At 35.0% G+C, this 15,375-nt stretch overlaps 1 protein-coding gene across 2 annotated transcripts; it reads left to right on the forward strand.

Moving 5' to 3' along the window:
• Positions 1-1,214: 1,214 nt before the first annotated feature.
• On the forward strand, positions 1,215-14,378 carry fbxo25 (F-box protein 25). Of its 2 annotated transcripts, XM_028439571.1 has the most exons (11): positions 1,215-1,347; positions 3,031-3,207; positions 7,633-7,736; positions 9,252-9,301; positions 9,383-9,475; positions 9,578-9,671; positions 10,188-10,372; positions 10,514-10,696; positions 11,406-11,549; positions 12,078-12,104; positions 13,597-14,378. In XM_028439571.1, the coding sequence occupies exons 2-11, from the start codon at positions 3,077-3,079 to the stop codon at positions 13,684-13,686; spliced, it is 1,101 nt and encodes a 366-aa protein (XP_028295372.1). In that variant the 5' UTR covers positions 1,215-1,347; positions 3,031-3,076; the 3' UTR covers positions 13,687-14,378. The 2 variants fall into 2 exon arrangements, with proteins under 2 accessions (XP_028295372.1, XP_028295373.1); XM_028439572.1 differs by lacking the exon at positions 12,078-12,104.
• Positions 14,379-15,375: the final 997 nt, after the last annotated feature.

Genomic DNA, 15,375 nt, shown 5'->3' on the forward strand with positions numbered 1-15,375 from the left:
TTTCCCAGCTATCAGTTCATCCAACCATCAATATTCAAATGACTCTTTCACGGTCATGGACCAACTCTAACTATAGTTTATTAATTATGATACACTGTAAATGGGTTATCAGGTTTTTTTTTATGGGCCAAAACAAAAACAAAAAAATCACACTCCCATATGTTAAATCTTGTGTTTCTCTTCAGTTGAGTGTTTTTGACAAAAAGATTATTCACACCATTCATGTTTATTAAAGACACTTTGAGTACATAGAAAAATCATCCATCCAACCATTTTTTGACCTTTTTACTTAGAACATCTTTGTATAAAACTGAGATAATGTCATTTTTATTATTCTAAATAAACAAATAAATCAATTTAATTAATAAATAAACAGCAGCAGCTCTACCATAGATCAGAGCTTTCCTGTCACTCTGGTTGTAAATGCACTAAACCAACTCAACATGTCTCACCCAATGGGACCCACATTTTGCCACGTCAGTTAATCGCGACCCCCTTTTTAATTTTTTTAGAAACCAACCAACCAAATTGAGTTTTTCAAAAATAGCTGTTGAAAACACACAGATAATCTTTTTTTAAAAACATAAATCTCTATATTTTCCTGTGCAACATGCATGTCAGTCAAAAGAAAAGTTTCTTTCAAAATAAAAGGCAAGTCCAACATGAGAAACATTAAGTATTTATGTAGTTTTGACCAGCTGTCCGCGACCCACTTTTGGGTTCCGACCCTCCAGTTGAGAATCGCTGCACTAAAGGTCACCTCCTTCACAACTGACCACTTCTCTGGGCAGTAATAAAACATTCACAGAAAGGATTTTATTATCATTAAAATCCAACAATCTTGTTTCTATATGATTACATAAATAAAAATAAAATAAAAACAAAAGCTGAACGAGAATATTTTTTTTTTTTTTAAAGCTCATTTTTGTAATATACTCTTTTCCAAAGCAGGGTGCTAAAAGCGTTGTTTTATTATATACCATGAAACAGTCTGTTCATAAACATAAACCTTGCAGACGTAAATGCGCTCTGTGGTCCCCGCTCCCATCCCCCACACCAAAATCAAAACATTGGTACATGTGCGCGCTCTACAGTCACGTGTATGAAAAAGCCTCAACAAAACAGAAAAGATGAAAAAAGAAAGTGACGGACAACCACAGCCAGCCAATCAGCAGCGCCATTCGGGGTAGCGACAAGATAAATACACTCTGTTTGTCCAATCACAGTAAAGACAGGGGGCGGGACTAACACAGCATCCGCACTGTGTTTACTTCTGACAATATTTCCAGCCACTGTATGCAGGCTAACGAAGAGCAGAGACGGACTGGAATAAAACAGCGCATTCAGGTACTTTTCTAGCTATACTAAATTATGTTTCATGTGTACATTGTTGTGTTTACAGCCATTACGTCATTATAGAAAGTGTTTAGCCGACTGACAGCTTTGCTTTTCCTGTATGTTTCACGGTAAAGCCCAGAAAGAGCTATGCTATATCCAACAAAGCCGTTTGACAAAGCGGGGCTTGTAAATAAGATTATTATTATTATTATTATTATTATTATTATTATTATTATTATTATTATTATTACTACCTGTGACAAAGCTAGTTTGCTCTAGGCGCAACATTAATCATGTTATAAAATAAGATTTACCTTTTATTTTGGTAAACTTTCGTTACTGATGCCAGTGTGTTATCTTAATTGTCTGTTTTTGTAAAAATAAATTTCATTTTTAAACCGTAAAATAACTGACACTATTGTGTTCTTAAATACAATGTTTATTCCTGTTCCACTTTATTATCTGAACTATGACTGATTAGGATAGTGGTCAGTTTACTACTATTGTAGATTTTATAGTGAGTAGCTCGAAATGGAATTATTGTATTTTTGATTTGATTAATTTTAAAATAAATTAATACAATAACCCCAATAAACCAAATAAAAACAATACATATTATATCAGACATTTTAGCTGCAGGCTGATTTAATCCAATATAATTTATTGTATTATAATAATGATGATAAAGGGAATGGATACTCCACCCACATAATTTATATGTAAACCTTACTAGTATGAATGTGAGACAATTTACAAGCCATATGCAATAAAAAGCACTTTAAAGTTTAAACACACACTTTTGGATGTCAACATGTTCCGTCCACCGTAATTCTTTCTGCTCTACTTAGGGAATAATAACATCATTATGTTCAATAAACTGGATGACATGTAGCTAAGCGCTAATATGTCAGATTGAAATGATATTTCACCATGGATTTTCTATTGGAGTGCAGATATGAAGAGTAGGCAGTAGTAATAGACCAATACATTATCGGCCGATTTTTGCGTTTTTGACGTGTATCGGCATCAGCCGATGCGGGCTGCTGCGTTCGCCGATCCGCATTATTTACAGAGAGCAGAAATATTTTTACTTGTTCTTGTTCTACATCACCTGTTTTTAATATTTGTTAAATATTTTTTTTACGTGTTGTCGTTCTACCTCACCTTTGATAATTTCAATAAATGTTCTTATCTATCATCATTGTGCAATTTTTATGATGTAAATTGAGGAAGCAAAAGTAGTATTGACTCAAAAAAATTGCCAGTCCGTGTCTTTGGCTAAGGCTGATGGGGGGAAAAAAATTGGGATCGGCATTGGCCCTAAAAAATCCATATCGGTGTATCCCTAGTAGGTAGTCCTGATGGATGAGAACATGATATGCGAGTGCTGATTGGCTGAAATATCCAAAATGGTGATGCACACATACAGTCTAAAGGCATATTTTGTATATTCAAGGGTGAAAAGTAGATATAAATGACTCTAAAGAGTTTTTACACAAATTAGATTCAAAGTCTTATTATTCAGCTTTAGACCACTCATCCAAAGTGTATTCATGTGATTGGTTACGTATTTCTTTAAATGAAAATCAAAAATCCCTTTCTTCAATACATACAACAAAAAATCAAATATTGTGCCTATCACTCTTTAAATGATTGCCTATCATTTCCTAATACATTGTGGTTAACCTGCAGGTGTCTGGTGTGACACCCCCCCCCGCCCACCCTCACCTGTGGTAACATGCCTTTCTTGGGCAAGGACTGGAGGTCACCAGGTTGGAGTTGGACAAAGACGGAGCACGGTTGGAAGAGGATCGTCATCTTCGGTCATGAGATGGAGGATAACAACAACACAGAGATAAACTTGAAAGAGTAAGAGCACATGTTTCTTGTTTTGTCGCTCTAGTATAGTGATCTATAATGAGTCTTTGATGAGGTGATAGGATGATTATAAAGAAAGAAACAAAGGTTGACCCAGTGTGTTCTTTTTCATTTGATTAGTGTGTGGTTAGATTACAACAGTGCTGACCAAGCTTTTCCACATAATAGATCCTCTATTCGTCACAGGCAACTTTCATTAACAATAGGAGCATTTTATCAGTGGTGTTGTATCATCTTAGCACATCTGTAATCCTCTCTTGAACTGCAAATAAAACATTTAAAAATAGCTACAGATGTGTTAATGCACCAATTATTAACTTTAAAACACCTTATTTTGGGTACGTTATATTTATGTAGTCATTATTTCAAACAACATGATTATGGTGTGTTTTTAAATCTATTCGAGTTCATTCAGAATATTCTCATTTTAAAGTAAATACTTATGACATCTTAACAGAGACTAGGGGTTTTGAAAAAAAATTGATTTGGCTTCGCGCGATTCTCGGATCGATTTTTAAAAAAAATGTAATTTTTTTTTTTTACCTTCACTTAACCAGGAAAGTCTTTTCTACTGCAGGAGACATTGTAAGTGCATAAAGAAGTGCTCTGAAACCAGGGCATGTTGACCAGCTTGTGTTTTTTCAATAAAATCTAAAAAAAAAAAACTAACTTTCTGCATTTATTAGTTATTTTAGACATATACCTCAGTTAAGTTGCGCCAAAGTCAAAGTTGGTTTAAAAGCCACAGGCAGATTGTATGTTATTTTTATTTTAAGTTGTTGGCACATGGCATGTCAAAGCCAATGTTTTAAGTGTAAAATATGCCAATAAAATATATTTCATACATAATGTTCTCATGAAGGTGTACACATTTACAGATTAATTGTTTCTTAAGTCATATATAATTTTTTTTTTTACAATAATCATGCTTAAAGCTGCGTAGCTACTGCAATGACTATTTTCATCACTTGTGTAAAGCTTAGCACTCCTAACTTGTAACTTGGATGCTTTTCAGGTTGATGCATTTTTCCCACAATTTATAAAGAGTACTTATGTACTCAAGTACAAGTACGGTAAGTCATACATAAAATACTCAATTACAAGTCAAAAGTAGAGAGCAAATCTTGCACAATTGGAACTTAATTTATTTTTCATAAAGACATCTGTATAAAATAAAAAGGTTTGTCAAAATGTAGAATTCTTTTTAAAAATAAATAAATTTTTTTGTAGTCTCACAACATCCGATCATTTTAAAACAAAAAATATATAATTTACTCAGTAATGTACTTTACATCTTTTAAAAAGTACTAGGACCCATAAAAGCAACTCAATTACAGTAACGTGAGTAGGGCTGCATGATTGGGGCCAAAATGATAATCATGATTATTTGATCAATATTGCAATCATGATTATAATCACAATTATTTATCATATTGGGGAAAAATCTGTGTTTTTAATGCACTACTTTTAAACAAACAATATGTGTACAGTTTACAGTGCAAAATTAAGCTTTGAAATTATAATTAAAAAAATTAACCCAAGAATTTAAAATGTACCAAAGGCTAGCTGAATAAATACACTATTACAGAGTGCAGAGCCCGTATTTTAGATGTAAATATTGCCGACGATCAGGTTAATTAATTAATCATGGCAACCAAAATTGTGATCACGATTAAAATTTGATTAATTGTGCACCCCTAAATGTGAGTAATCCATTTCTTTCACCTCTGGTTCTGTATATTTATTAAACTCTCTTTATGTGAATACTTTAAAAGGCCATTTTCGCTTTCTTATGAGGATTTATATGATTCCTTGTGTGGGCTCTTCATGGCTTGGTACTGTAAGGGTTTCAGATGATGACACCCACCCACCCACCCACCCACCCACCCAGCCTGTAGGGATGTCTCCCTCATTGCCTCATCTTTAGAGCGGGAAGCTATACAATACCTCACAGTGCAACATTAGCTCATCAGCTGCATTTTCTGTGCAAAGACAAAATGCGTTCCGTGTCAGATCATCACTGATGATGTCACAACGTGGCTGCGTGCCAAACGCTGTGTCGCTCAGAGCAGACCATGACTTCATATTAAGTTCATGGCATAGGCTACATCCACTGAGAGTCATTCACAAGTTACGTGTTACAGAGCTCTCTGTGTTACATATAATGGTTTGGAATTATTGATGTGTTAAAAAATACTGAAATAAAATAATTATTACAAAGTGTAAGAGGCCTTTGCTCATTGTGCAAAGCAGCCTGGCCACAGCATTCCTCTACTTTAATTCCCCATGACTGATTGCATGTGTTAGTGTGCGTGTTCGTGGCTCAGTGTGTGTGTGTGTGTGTGTGTGTGTGACTAGATAAATGGATACAGACAAGGGGATTACGGTAGAGCTCATTCACTCTGACAGAGTTTAAAGCTCCTCCTAATTTATGAAGGAGGAATTAGTCAGGTAACGTATTTGTCTAATATAAAGAGTGTCATCATGTCACAGGCTCTGAAAGAGTCATTTATGATCACTCAGTGGAAGTAAGAGGATTTTTTTCTCTAAATGTACAATGTTGTTTTTAGGGATAGAACGATATGGATTTTTTTTAGGGGCGATACCGATTTTTTTTCCCATCAGCCTTAGCCGATGGCCGATACGGACTGCTGATTTTCTCGAGTCGATATTTGGAGCCGAAACTACTTTTGCTTCTTTAATTCACATCATAAAAATTACACACTGATGATAACAAATGGTACAAGTCTCAATTTTTTAAAAAAGGAACGTTTATTGAAATTAAAGGTGAGGTACATCGACAAGTAAAACATATTAAAAATATATTAAAATTAGGGGTGTCCCGATCCGATATTGATATCGGATATCGGTCCGATCTGCCAGAAATTGAATATCGGATTTTATTGGACTGCATCAATTATATTATATTTATTCAACTGTAGAATGCTGTAGATATTATGTTGAAGGTTAAAATGTCCATCCATCCATCCATTTTCAGACCCACTTATTCCTGTTTATCAGGGTCGCGGGGGTCTGCCGGTGCCAATCTCCGGCTCTCATTGGGCGCTGGGCAGGTTTAAATGTATGTAACCAATTGGTTAATAATAAATGGGTCAGTTTTTTCTCATACCTACAGTTGCTGACTATTGTTCTCTGTTTGAGTGACATCACTTGATCAAGCCTTTTCTAACATTCCACACTAGAAAATAAGTAATAAAAGTATGTATGATTTGTGCTGATATCAGATTGATGTCAGTATCTACCAACACTCAAGGCTGCAATATCGGTATTGTATCGGAAGTGAAAAAGTTGTAATGGAACATCCCTAATTAAAAACAGGTGATGTAGAACAAGTAAAAAATATTTCTGCTCTCTGCAAATATTGCGGATCGGCGAACGCGGCAGCCCGCATTGGCCGATGCCGATACATGTAAAAAACGCAAAAAACGGCCGATAATATCGATGTATCGGTCTATCACTAGTTGTTTGGTCCTCTTATCTTATCCACAATAAAAAACTTTACCCTGGTTCAAAACCATTTAGTGCAGCAGAAAAGCACATCTAAAGCAACATCTAAAAATAGTTGTACTTTCTAGGATGTTTTTGTGCCAGAGTCGTTCTAAACATTTAAAGTTTATTGTGTTCCAACATCTGAATATATTTTTATACTGTTACTGAAAAGACATCAGAAGACAAAATATTACTAAATTATATCAATGATGCCAATTGTTTGAACTGCAACACAATCCCATACTTATTTATTTTTTATTTTATTTGTGCAACAAAAACTCACATTTACAGAAAACCAAAATAGCTTGCAAGTGTTGCTTTTAGGTCACTGGTATAATTGGAAAAAAAGAAAATAATTCTTTCCATTATTCAGTTCTAGGGGATTTATAGGCATCGTCAAAACCTCTAATAGCGATTGTTGATCTTAAATCATGCATCTGAAATTGAAATATGTTTGTCCACTTTTCTACTAGAACTAGTTTTCTCTTTTCTCAGCCATTGGATATAAAGTTTCTCATCCGCCCATGCGGCCTGGCCTTCACCATGTCACGACTAGGTTGTCTTATTTTCCTTTTATTTTGAAGATACTGTTTAAATAATTAAAAATATATTCAGAATTAACACAATCTGCACACACAGTATGTGACACTTCTTTGTGTGTGTGGATTACAAACCATAAAAGTGGCTTTACTGGATTTAATGATGCCTTTTTTCAAAATTTGATGTTTTTTTTAATTTTTTTTTTATTTTAGCTACAAACGTTGTAAACAGCTCTCCACTGGCAAAAGATTTGAGTAAATTTTTGCTTTTTTAAGTTTGATAAATGACATTGTTTCAAGGGTGTTCTGGTCATATTAGCTTTCCTTGTTATTAATTCATCCCTGACCAAAATCTGTGTTTTAACAGGCTGTGCGATAACGACGATGAGAACCTTTTTGTGGGAGAAGTTTGCGAGCTCACGAGCACAAAGAGGAAAAAGGACTTTTACAACAATAACACCAAATCCCAGTGTGAGTTTTAACCCACAGTCACTGGTCTGTCTCATGATATTTTCCCTGAAATGAATTCTTCTGAACAGTGTGATTAAACACAGCTAATGTCTAACTAGTATATTAAGATTATACCCAACAGACATTATTAGTTCTTCATGATACTGGTAAAACAAACAGACAAAAATACAATTACATTTTAGAAAGATTTACGAAAGATTTTTTTTAGAACAAAGATTTACTAATGTTCTGAAATAAGTTACATTTAAACCACTTTAAAATGTTTTAATACCCTGAAATGAAAGTAAGATGATTGATCCTTGAGGTATTTGCCTTGAAAACAAAATAAAAGGTTTTTAATTTTACACAAAACTAAAAAAAAAAAATCAAATTGCAATTAGCATCTCTGCTTGTATTAACCTAAACAGGGACTTTGAGGCATTTCTAAAGGGATCCTCCACTGTTGTGTTGTGTAAGTGTGACCTAAAATCATTGAAATGTACTTATTAGAAGGTCTATTCCTAACAAATGCATTATTATGCACCACATTAATTTTCTTGCCTTTTTATTACCTTAATTTACTCGCTAAATTAGTTTAGGGAAGTTAAGGCCCCTTAGGAGAGCTCTTCTTCTCAGTTCATTATTAGAGATGGAACTGTCGTCCCCTGTGGTCACAGATTTTTTTGGGGTCACAACTGATTTTAATCCTTGTTCAGTAAACAAAAGAGGTTTACTTTGACATTTTTAACTTTTCCTGGTTCTTTAAAGCAACCAAAAGCAGCACAAATTGTCATTTTGACCGAAAAAACTGCTAAATGATCTAAAAATCAGGCTGAATGCTTCACTACAATAGGAAACAATGGGATCTTTACAGGCAGTGGGGCCGTGTGACATCATCAGTCACGTGATTTCAAGATGATGGAACACAGGCTCTTAAACTGTAAAGTAGTCCCATTTATAAAAGTTAATATTATGGTGCATTTTGTTAGGCATATATCTTCTAATAAGTACATTTTAAAGATTTTAAGCCAAACTTGTAAAAAAAAAGTGGAGAATCACTTTAAAGGAAGTACTGGAAATCTTCCTGTATGATTTTGTTTATTTATTGACGCTTGTAATGCAAGTGGCACTGAACAATTTAAACACACCTGATACTCTTTAGCTTTATTTTTCTCTTTCAAACGTTTGACAAATTTGGCTCCTTTTTGCCTTTAGCTAATTTTAATCTTTGATTGTTGTCGGTGTTGACATTGCCACATGAAACGCAATAACCTTTCCTTATTTATTTGGTTTTCCTACATAGGAAGTGAAACCTTTCACACAGAACACACTTTGTGATCTTAGCAAAGTTAAATGACCATTTTAAACATTTTAAACATTTGCTATAATTGTTGTTTTACTTGGCATGAGCTCCTGAGTGCATATGAAAACATTTCAAAGCCAAGAAAATGCTGTGTATGTAAGTCAATATGCAGGAAAAGAAAGTAGAAACCCCATTACCATACATTATTCAGTCTATTTTTTTTTCTCTTACAGTTGTTTTTCGTGATAAATGGATCTATGTGCAAAAAGGGAGCACAAAAGAGGTGAGTGCAATAAATCATCAAGAGAATATTGAAGTCAAACACTAAAACATTCCTCACTGATGATGGCTGTGCTTCCTTTAGCGACACGGATACTGCACGCTCGGTGAAGCCCTCAATCGTTTAGACTTTTCCAGTGCCATTCAGGATCTGAGAAGGTTTAACTATGTGGCAAAAGTGAGTGAGGATTTTATCACATATTGTTAAAAAACAACAACAACTGAACTGTTTGTTAACGCGCCAACGGCTTTGCCTCCTACTCCTTCCTGTCACCTACAGCTTTTTCAGCTCATAGCCAGATCTCAGCTGACTTCTTTGAGCGGAGCAGCTCAGAAAAACTATTTCAACATACTGGAAAAGATTGTACGAAAAGGTACCATTTCAAGCCTGAGCATGTTGTTGTTTTAACAGCTTTCTGATACACAAGCATCTTGTGTGGTGAAAGTGCTAAAACAGACCAAGTATTTGAGACTTTTCTAGCTTTGGAGAACATGAGGCTTGTGTTTAATAAAACAACAAAGAAATATTTGTCAAAAACATCGTTTAGAATAAAACACAACATTTTTAGGGTTGTGTGATAAAAGGCAGAGCCTGAATGTTTATTTGTTTACATTCTTCAGTTGATTTTTAAAGATGTTATCAGTGCTGTTTATGGACATTTGTGCATCCAGTTTTTGATTATTGACTTTTTTTTCAGCGCGAGATGCCAAATCTTGTCAGCTTCTGTTTGTTTTTAAATAGTTATCCAGTCACTTTGTAAGTTATGTTAAAAAAAAAAACAAAACAACTTCACATCCATGATTCATATCTTTTCATGTCAGGAGATCAAAGTAATAAATGAAACTAACATACTTTGTGTTTCTGCTGCATTTTAAAATGCCCACATCAGTCTTAGAAGATCACTACAATCCACGCCTCGTCAAAGAGCTTCTGCAGGACCTGAGCTCCATGCTGCACAGCCTCACTGTCAACGTCGGCAGATGTGTACTGGTGGGCAACGTCAACATCTGGTTGTGCCGTCTGGAGACCATCTTTAAGTGGCAGCAGGAGCTCAACAGCATGCAAATCCCCAAGGTAGATAAACACACATAATTCACACAGTGTCGGGGCACATTTCCATCTGGATTTCAGTTTATATCAGAACCGTGTTATTTTACATGTCGTTATCTAATTGTAGCTAATTCATCAGTTGTTTTTTCCTCTTGTTTCTTGCAGCAAATTTGCACTGGTATGACGTTCAGTGATCTGCCGTTGCACATGCAGAACAAGATCCTCTACAAGTTGTCTGATGCCTATGACATCATTAACTTGGGGCAGGCCACGCCTACTTTGAACATCCTCAGTGAGCACAGGTCGCTGTGGAAGAACCTCTGCCTCTTTCACTTCTCAGACAAACCAGTGAGTTTACCCCTTTATTCCAACGGGAAAGGTACAAAGGTTACATCAGTGGTTCCCAACCTTTTGTGAGTCGTGACCCCATGTTTATATCACAGATTTCTGGCGACCCCAGACTTTTTTTTCTCTAAAATTTGTTTTTTGATCATATTTGTTGTACTGTGTTGCAAATACGGAGTAGTAAGGATTAGTGCCCATAGTAACAAGATGCACCAGCTCACATATTTGTTATTCTGCATTTTTATTTGAACTAGATTTATATTTGAGAAAGTGAAAGTATAGAATACAGTTATTTGAGATTGTGTGTGTGGTGTTTTAATTTGAAGAATAAAAAAATATTATCTAAGCTCTTGAAGCTCTATTTCTGTGATATATACAGTATGTATTGGTTTTTTAATTGTGCAAAATACATAAAAATAAATAAATAAAATTTAAAAAAATATATATATTTTTAATATTAATATTATCACTGGACCTTTCAGGCGACCCCATTTTTTTTCCAGGCAACCCCAAGATCGAAAAACACTGTTATATATAAATGAAACATGTAGTTTTACATGTTAACCACTAGAGGGCAGTGTTTCCAAAGTAAAGTACTCAAATTCAAGCAAACATGTCCCAGACAATGTTTGCACTTTGCATATTAACACAATTTCATGAGTAAAAACCCTTGTCTACATCCCTGTAACTTTGTGTATGTGTGCATGTTCAGTTCTGCAGGAGTCTGGCCTTAACTAAGAGCGACAGCGTGGACTGGAAGCTGATGTATTTCACGCTGCAGAAAAACTACCCCATGAAGGAGCAGTACGGCGACACGTTGCACTTTTGCAGACATTGTAGCATCCTCTTCTGGAAGGTAAAGGCAGCAGCCCACATATACCCATGGAATGTGACGCCACATGACTTTTATTTTTAAATTATGACTCGTACATTCTGTACACGTTATAAAAGTTTTAGATTTTTAATCATACTAGAGCAGTTTTACTGCCTAAACTCTAGTTTGGATTTAAATGCCGACTTATATCTTCAGGTCAGCATGCTAGCTTTAGCCCGTCACTCGTGCACACACATGCTCCGGATCTGCTGCTAACCCTAATCTTTGTGGTCAGTGGATTTTGTGAACTCGTGCTTATGCCTGTACAATAGAGCTTAAGGTCAATCTATCAGTGACTCATAAGATCTGCTGATTCACAACATGAATGACCATGTGTCACATTTCTAATGTAACAACTGATGTTTCATCTTTGATTCAAACTGTTGCAGTTCACTCCTCACAAACCTGTGGTCCTCCTCAGCTCAGTCTGTGGGGTTTTTATTTTTAACCTTTACCTCCCTCTCCTTCCCTCTGCCTTCCCTCCGGGTTCCTCCCCTTGATTTCCTAAAGGACCCTCACCTGGCTTTGTTATTAAAGGTACTTCATGTCTCATCGTGCCTTTCTTTTATCCTCACCGTGATCATTTCAGCACCTGTCAGTCTATCATTTTTTAATTTTTTTTTTAAAAAAAGAATCGTCATCGCCTGTGTTTGTTATGATTGTTATCTTCATCTATAACATTTCCAACACTAATATTTGTACGTGAAGTTATCTTCTACTGATAATGTCCAAGGTTAGCATACTCAAGCTGTTTAATAATCTGTGGCTTTACTCTAGTTTATAGAACATATCAGAGGTGTATAGTAACAAAGTAAATGTACTTGATACTTTGTTAATATACTTAAGTAGTTTTTTTGATGATTTGTATTTTACTTGAGTTTTTTTTAATCAGTACTTTTACTCTACTATATTTAAAAGTTAAAAAATACACTTTTACTCCTTTACTTTTATTTTTGCCACCTTGTACAAAGTTAAATATGGAATAATTGGAATAGGTGGTGGAGATCAACATGATACCTAAGCCATTACCATTGATTAGGGTGACCATACGTTCACTTTTACCCGGACATGTCTTCTTTTCATGTGACTGCTATGTACTGAGATGTACCCGTGCTGGAATTGCCATGTGCAATATGATTGTCATGATCAGATTGCTAATTTATATGAATACAACAGCTTATTATTGTAAAGCTACATTAGGTTATCTGTTATTTATAATCATGTGTTTTTGGAAAATAAATTATTCCTTTTCGTATTGAGTTTTATTATAATCATGTTTTTTTTGGAGAATAAACTATTCCTATTTATATTGAGATTGCTGCATGAGACACTATTGCTTTACTCATGTTGCTGACTGAGATTGTCACTCACTCAGCACGGCAGAAGTAGCAAAACTCACAGCGGAACTAGCAAAAATTCCTTTTCCGGTAGTGCGCACGCTCGTATACGATCTCAGTACGAGGTAAACTCAGACTGTGATACTGTAACTCTGCTAATATTTGCTCTATTGGAGAAATCCCAGTAGTTTCTGAAAGCAAAGCATGTGCTTTTTACAGGCAATATCAATCAATATCTCAGGCAGACACTTGATTTAACTGTTCATGTTTGCGCAGGTGTTTTTTTGGTTTTTGTCATTAACCTAAAAATGAAATAAAGATGATAATGTGAGCTGTTTTAAGACTTTTACTTAAGTGATTTTCTAATGGGGGACTTTGACTTTTACAAAAGTCTTTTTCAGTATTTGTATTTGTACCTTTTTTCAGGTACTTTATACACCTCTAGTACATATGCAACATATATACTGTAGATTATGAAGTAGCCAAATTCCACGCCTGTGTGTAACGTGTGTGTTTCCTATTTATAGTTTGTTCACATGGCAACGGCAGGATTTGGATATCAGGAAATGCAAATGTTCTGACAGTCACGACCTTATAATTTAACATTAGTCAGAACTGAAAGGAACAGGTTATACTGTATGCAGCAGGTTGACCTTTTCTCCTGTAAACCGTCTCTCTACTCTTGTTTGCAGGACTTTGGTCACCCGTGCACGGCCAACGATCCCAGCAGCTGCCTGACGCCCATCTCTCCTCAGCACTTTATCGACCTCTTCAGGTTCTGACCTCACGCTGTCTGTCGAGCGACGCCTCAGTTTACAAACACTGCGGTGCGATGGACGCGTGTGGAAAACTTTGATGTTGTTTACCTAAATGAAAAGGGCTTCAACTGAAAAGAAGTGTTTTTTATTTTTAACGTCTTTAAGTCATTTACGCACAAATGTTTCCATAAGTCGTGGGGGAAGTTTAAGTGTTGATTTTTGTAATTGTTTGTGAAAAAATCCATGGGTTTCTTGCACAAATGTTTGACTCCATGGTATAAGAACTCCTAACAGAGGGAACTGAAATACATAATGTAAATGCAGTATTTATATTATACAATGATTTATATGTAAAACGAGTTTCAGCATGTCTATGGTCAGTGATGGCATTGTGTTGTTTGTAATAGATTTTATAAGTCAACATTTACAGTGAGGCAGAAAGAAAATGTGTTATTGAAGGAATATTTGATAAAAATTAAAGTAAGTGCATGTGTGTTTTGGTCCTATGTACATTCAAAATGTCAAAACAATGTGAACCTTCTAAGGATGTTTTTTTTAAAGAATTATTAAAGAAAAAAAAGATTAATGAAAGGAAAACATTTTGTTAAGACTTTGTAATACTGCTTTTTTTGGTCTAATAATCTTTATGGTACGTACTATCATGGCATTTATGAAACATAAACTAGCTTTACAGTTATTAAAATTCTTAAACCTTTTTTCTATGTGTTTTATTCCTGCTTGTAAATTGAATATTTTGTGTTATTGGTTTGAAGTGGAGTATGTAAATATATTAAATAACAATGTTTGGTGAAAAGTTAATGCTTTGACACTGGGGTAAATTGTATAAAGTCATCTTAAAAAAAAAAAGTCAGTTGTTTTGTGTTGGAGCAAGTGATTTTGATCACGATTATCATTTAGGTGAATACAGTATACAATGGTATCAGCAGTGGTTAAGTGAAATTCGAGCCCAAACGATTAATCGGGCCGATTTTCCCACGTCATAGATTATTCATATATCTATTCAAAAGTAAAGATTTTCCTGCGCTTTTAAGACGCAGCCCTGATCCTCTCCAAGTACTTGGCCCCGCCTCCTCCCTCTCACCCACAGACCGGAAGTACAGCCCCGCCCGCATTCACACGCGCTGGCTGAGCAGGAAGTGAGAGGTAATTTTGTTCGTCATGAAGAAACCATCCTTTAAATAACAGTTTTGATATTGAATGATTTTAAAACGGTGAAGTTTTTGTGAACTTATGCTCTTTTTAGTGTTTGAAATCTTGCCTGGAGGCTTCATTTAATTTTTTTAATTATTGCAATTATATATGTATATATATATAGCTTATTTTTGTGAGTGTGTCTCTAAAACTGATAAAGGAAAACAGTAAATAATAAATATCAGTGAAGTGCAAATCAGGAAATTTGGATAAAAATCAAAGTGCAAAATAAACCAATGAACACAGAAACACATAAAGTATGAAAGGCAAGGAGTTGCTTTTTGCAGTGATTCATCTGTACCGTTATAAGCTTAGTTGTATGAGGCACTTAATCACTTAATGGGACAAATATCTATTACATTTGGTGTTTTCCACTATTTTGCTTGATCTCATTACTTGGGTTGCAGACTCCACAAAAAGAGTTTGATCTCAAAACATACACTGGTATGTATGTATGTATGGATTATTATTATTATTATTTTTAATAAAAGATGATCTATG

The sequence above is a fragment of the Gouania willdenowi genome, chromosome 24, assembly GCF_900634775.1.
Source record: "Gouania willdenowi chromosome 24, fGouWil2.1, whole genome shotgun sequence".
In the NCBI taxonomy this organism is placed as follows: domain Eukaryota; kingdom Metazoa; phylum Chordata; class Actinopteri; order Blenniiformes; family Gobiesocidae; genus Gouania; species Gouania willdenowi.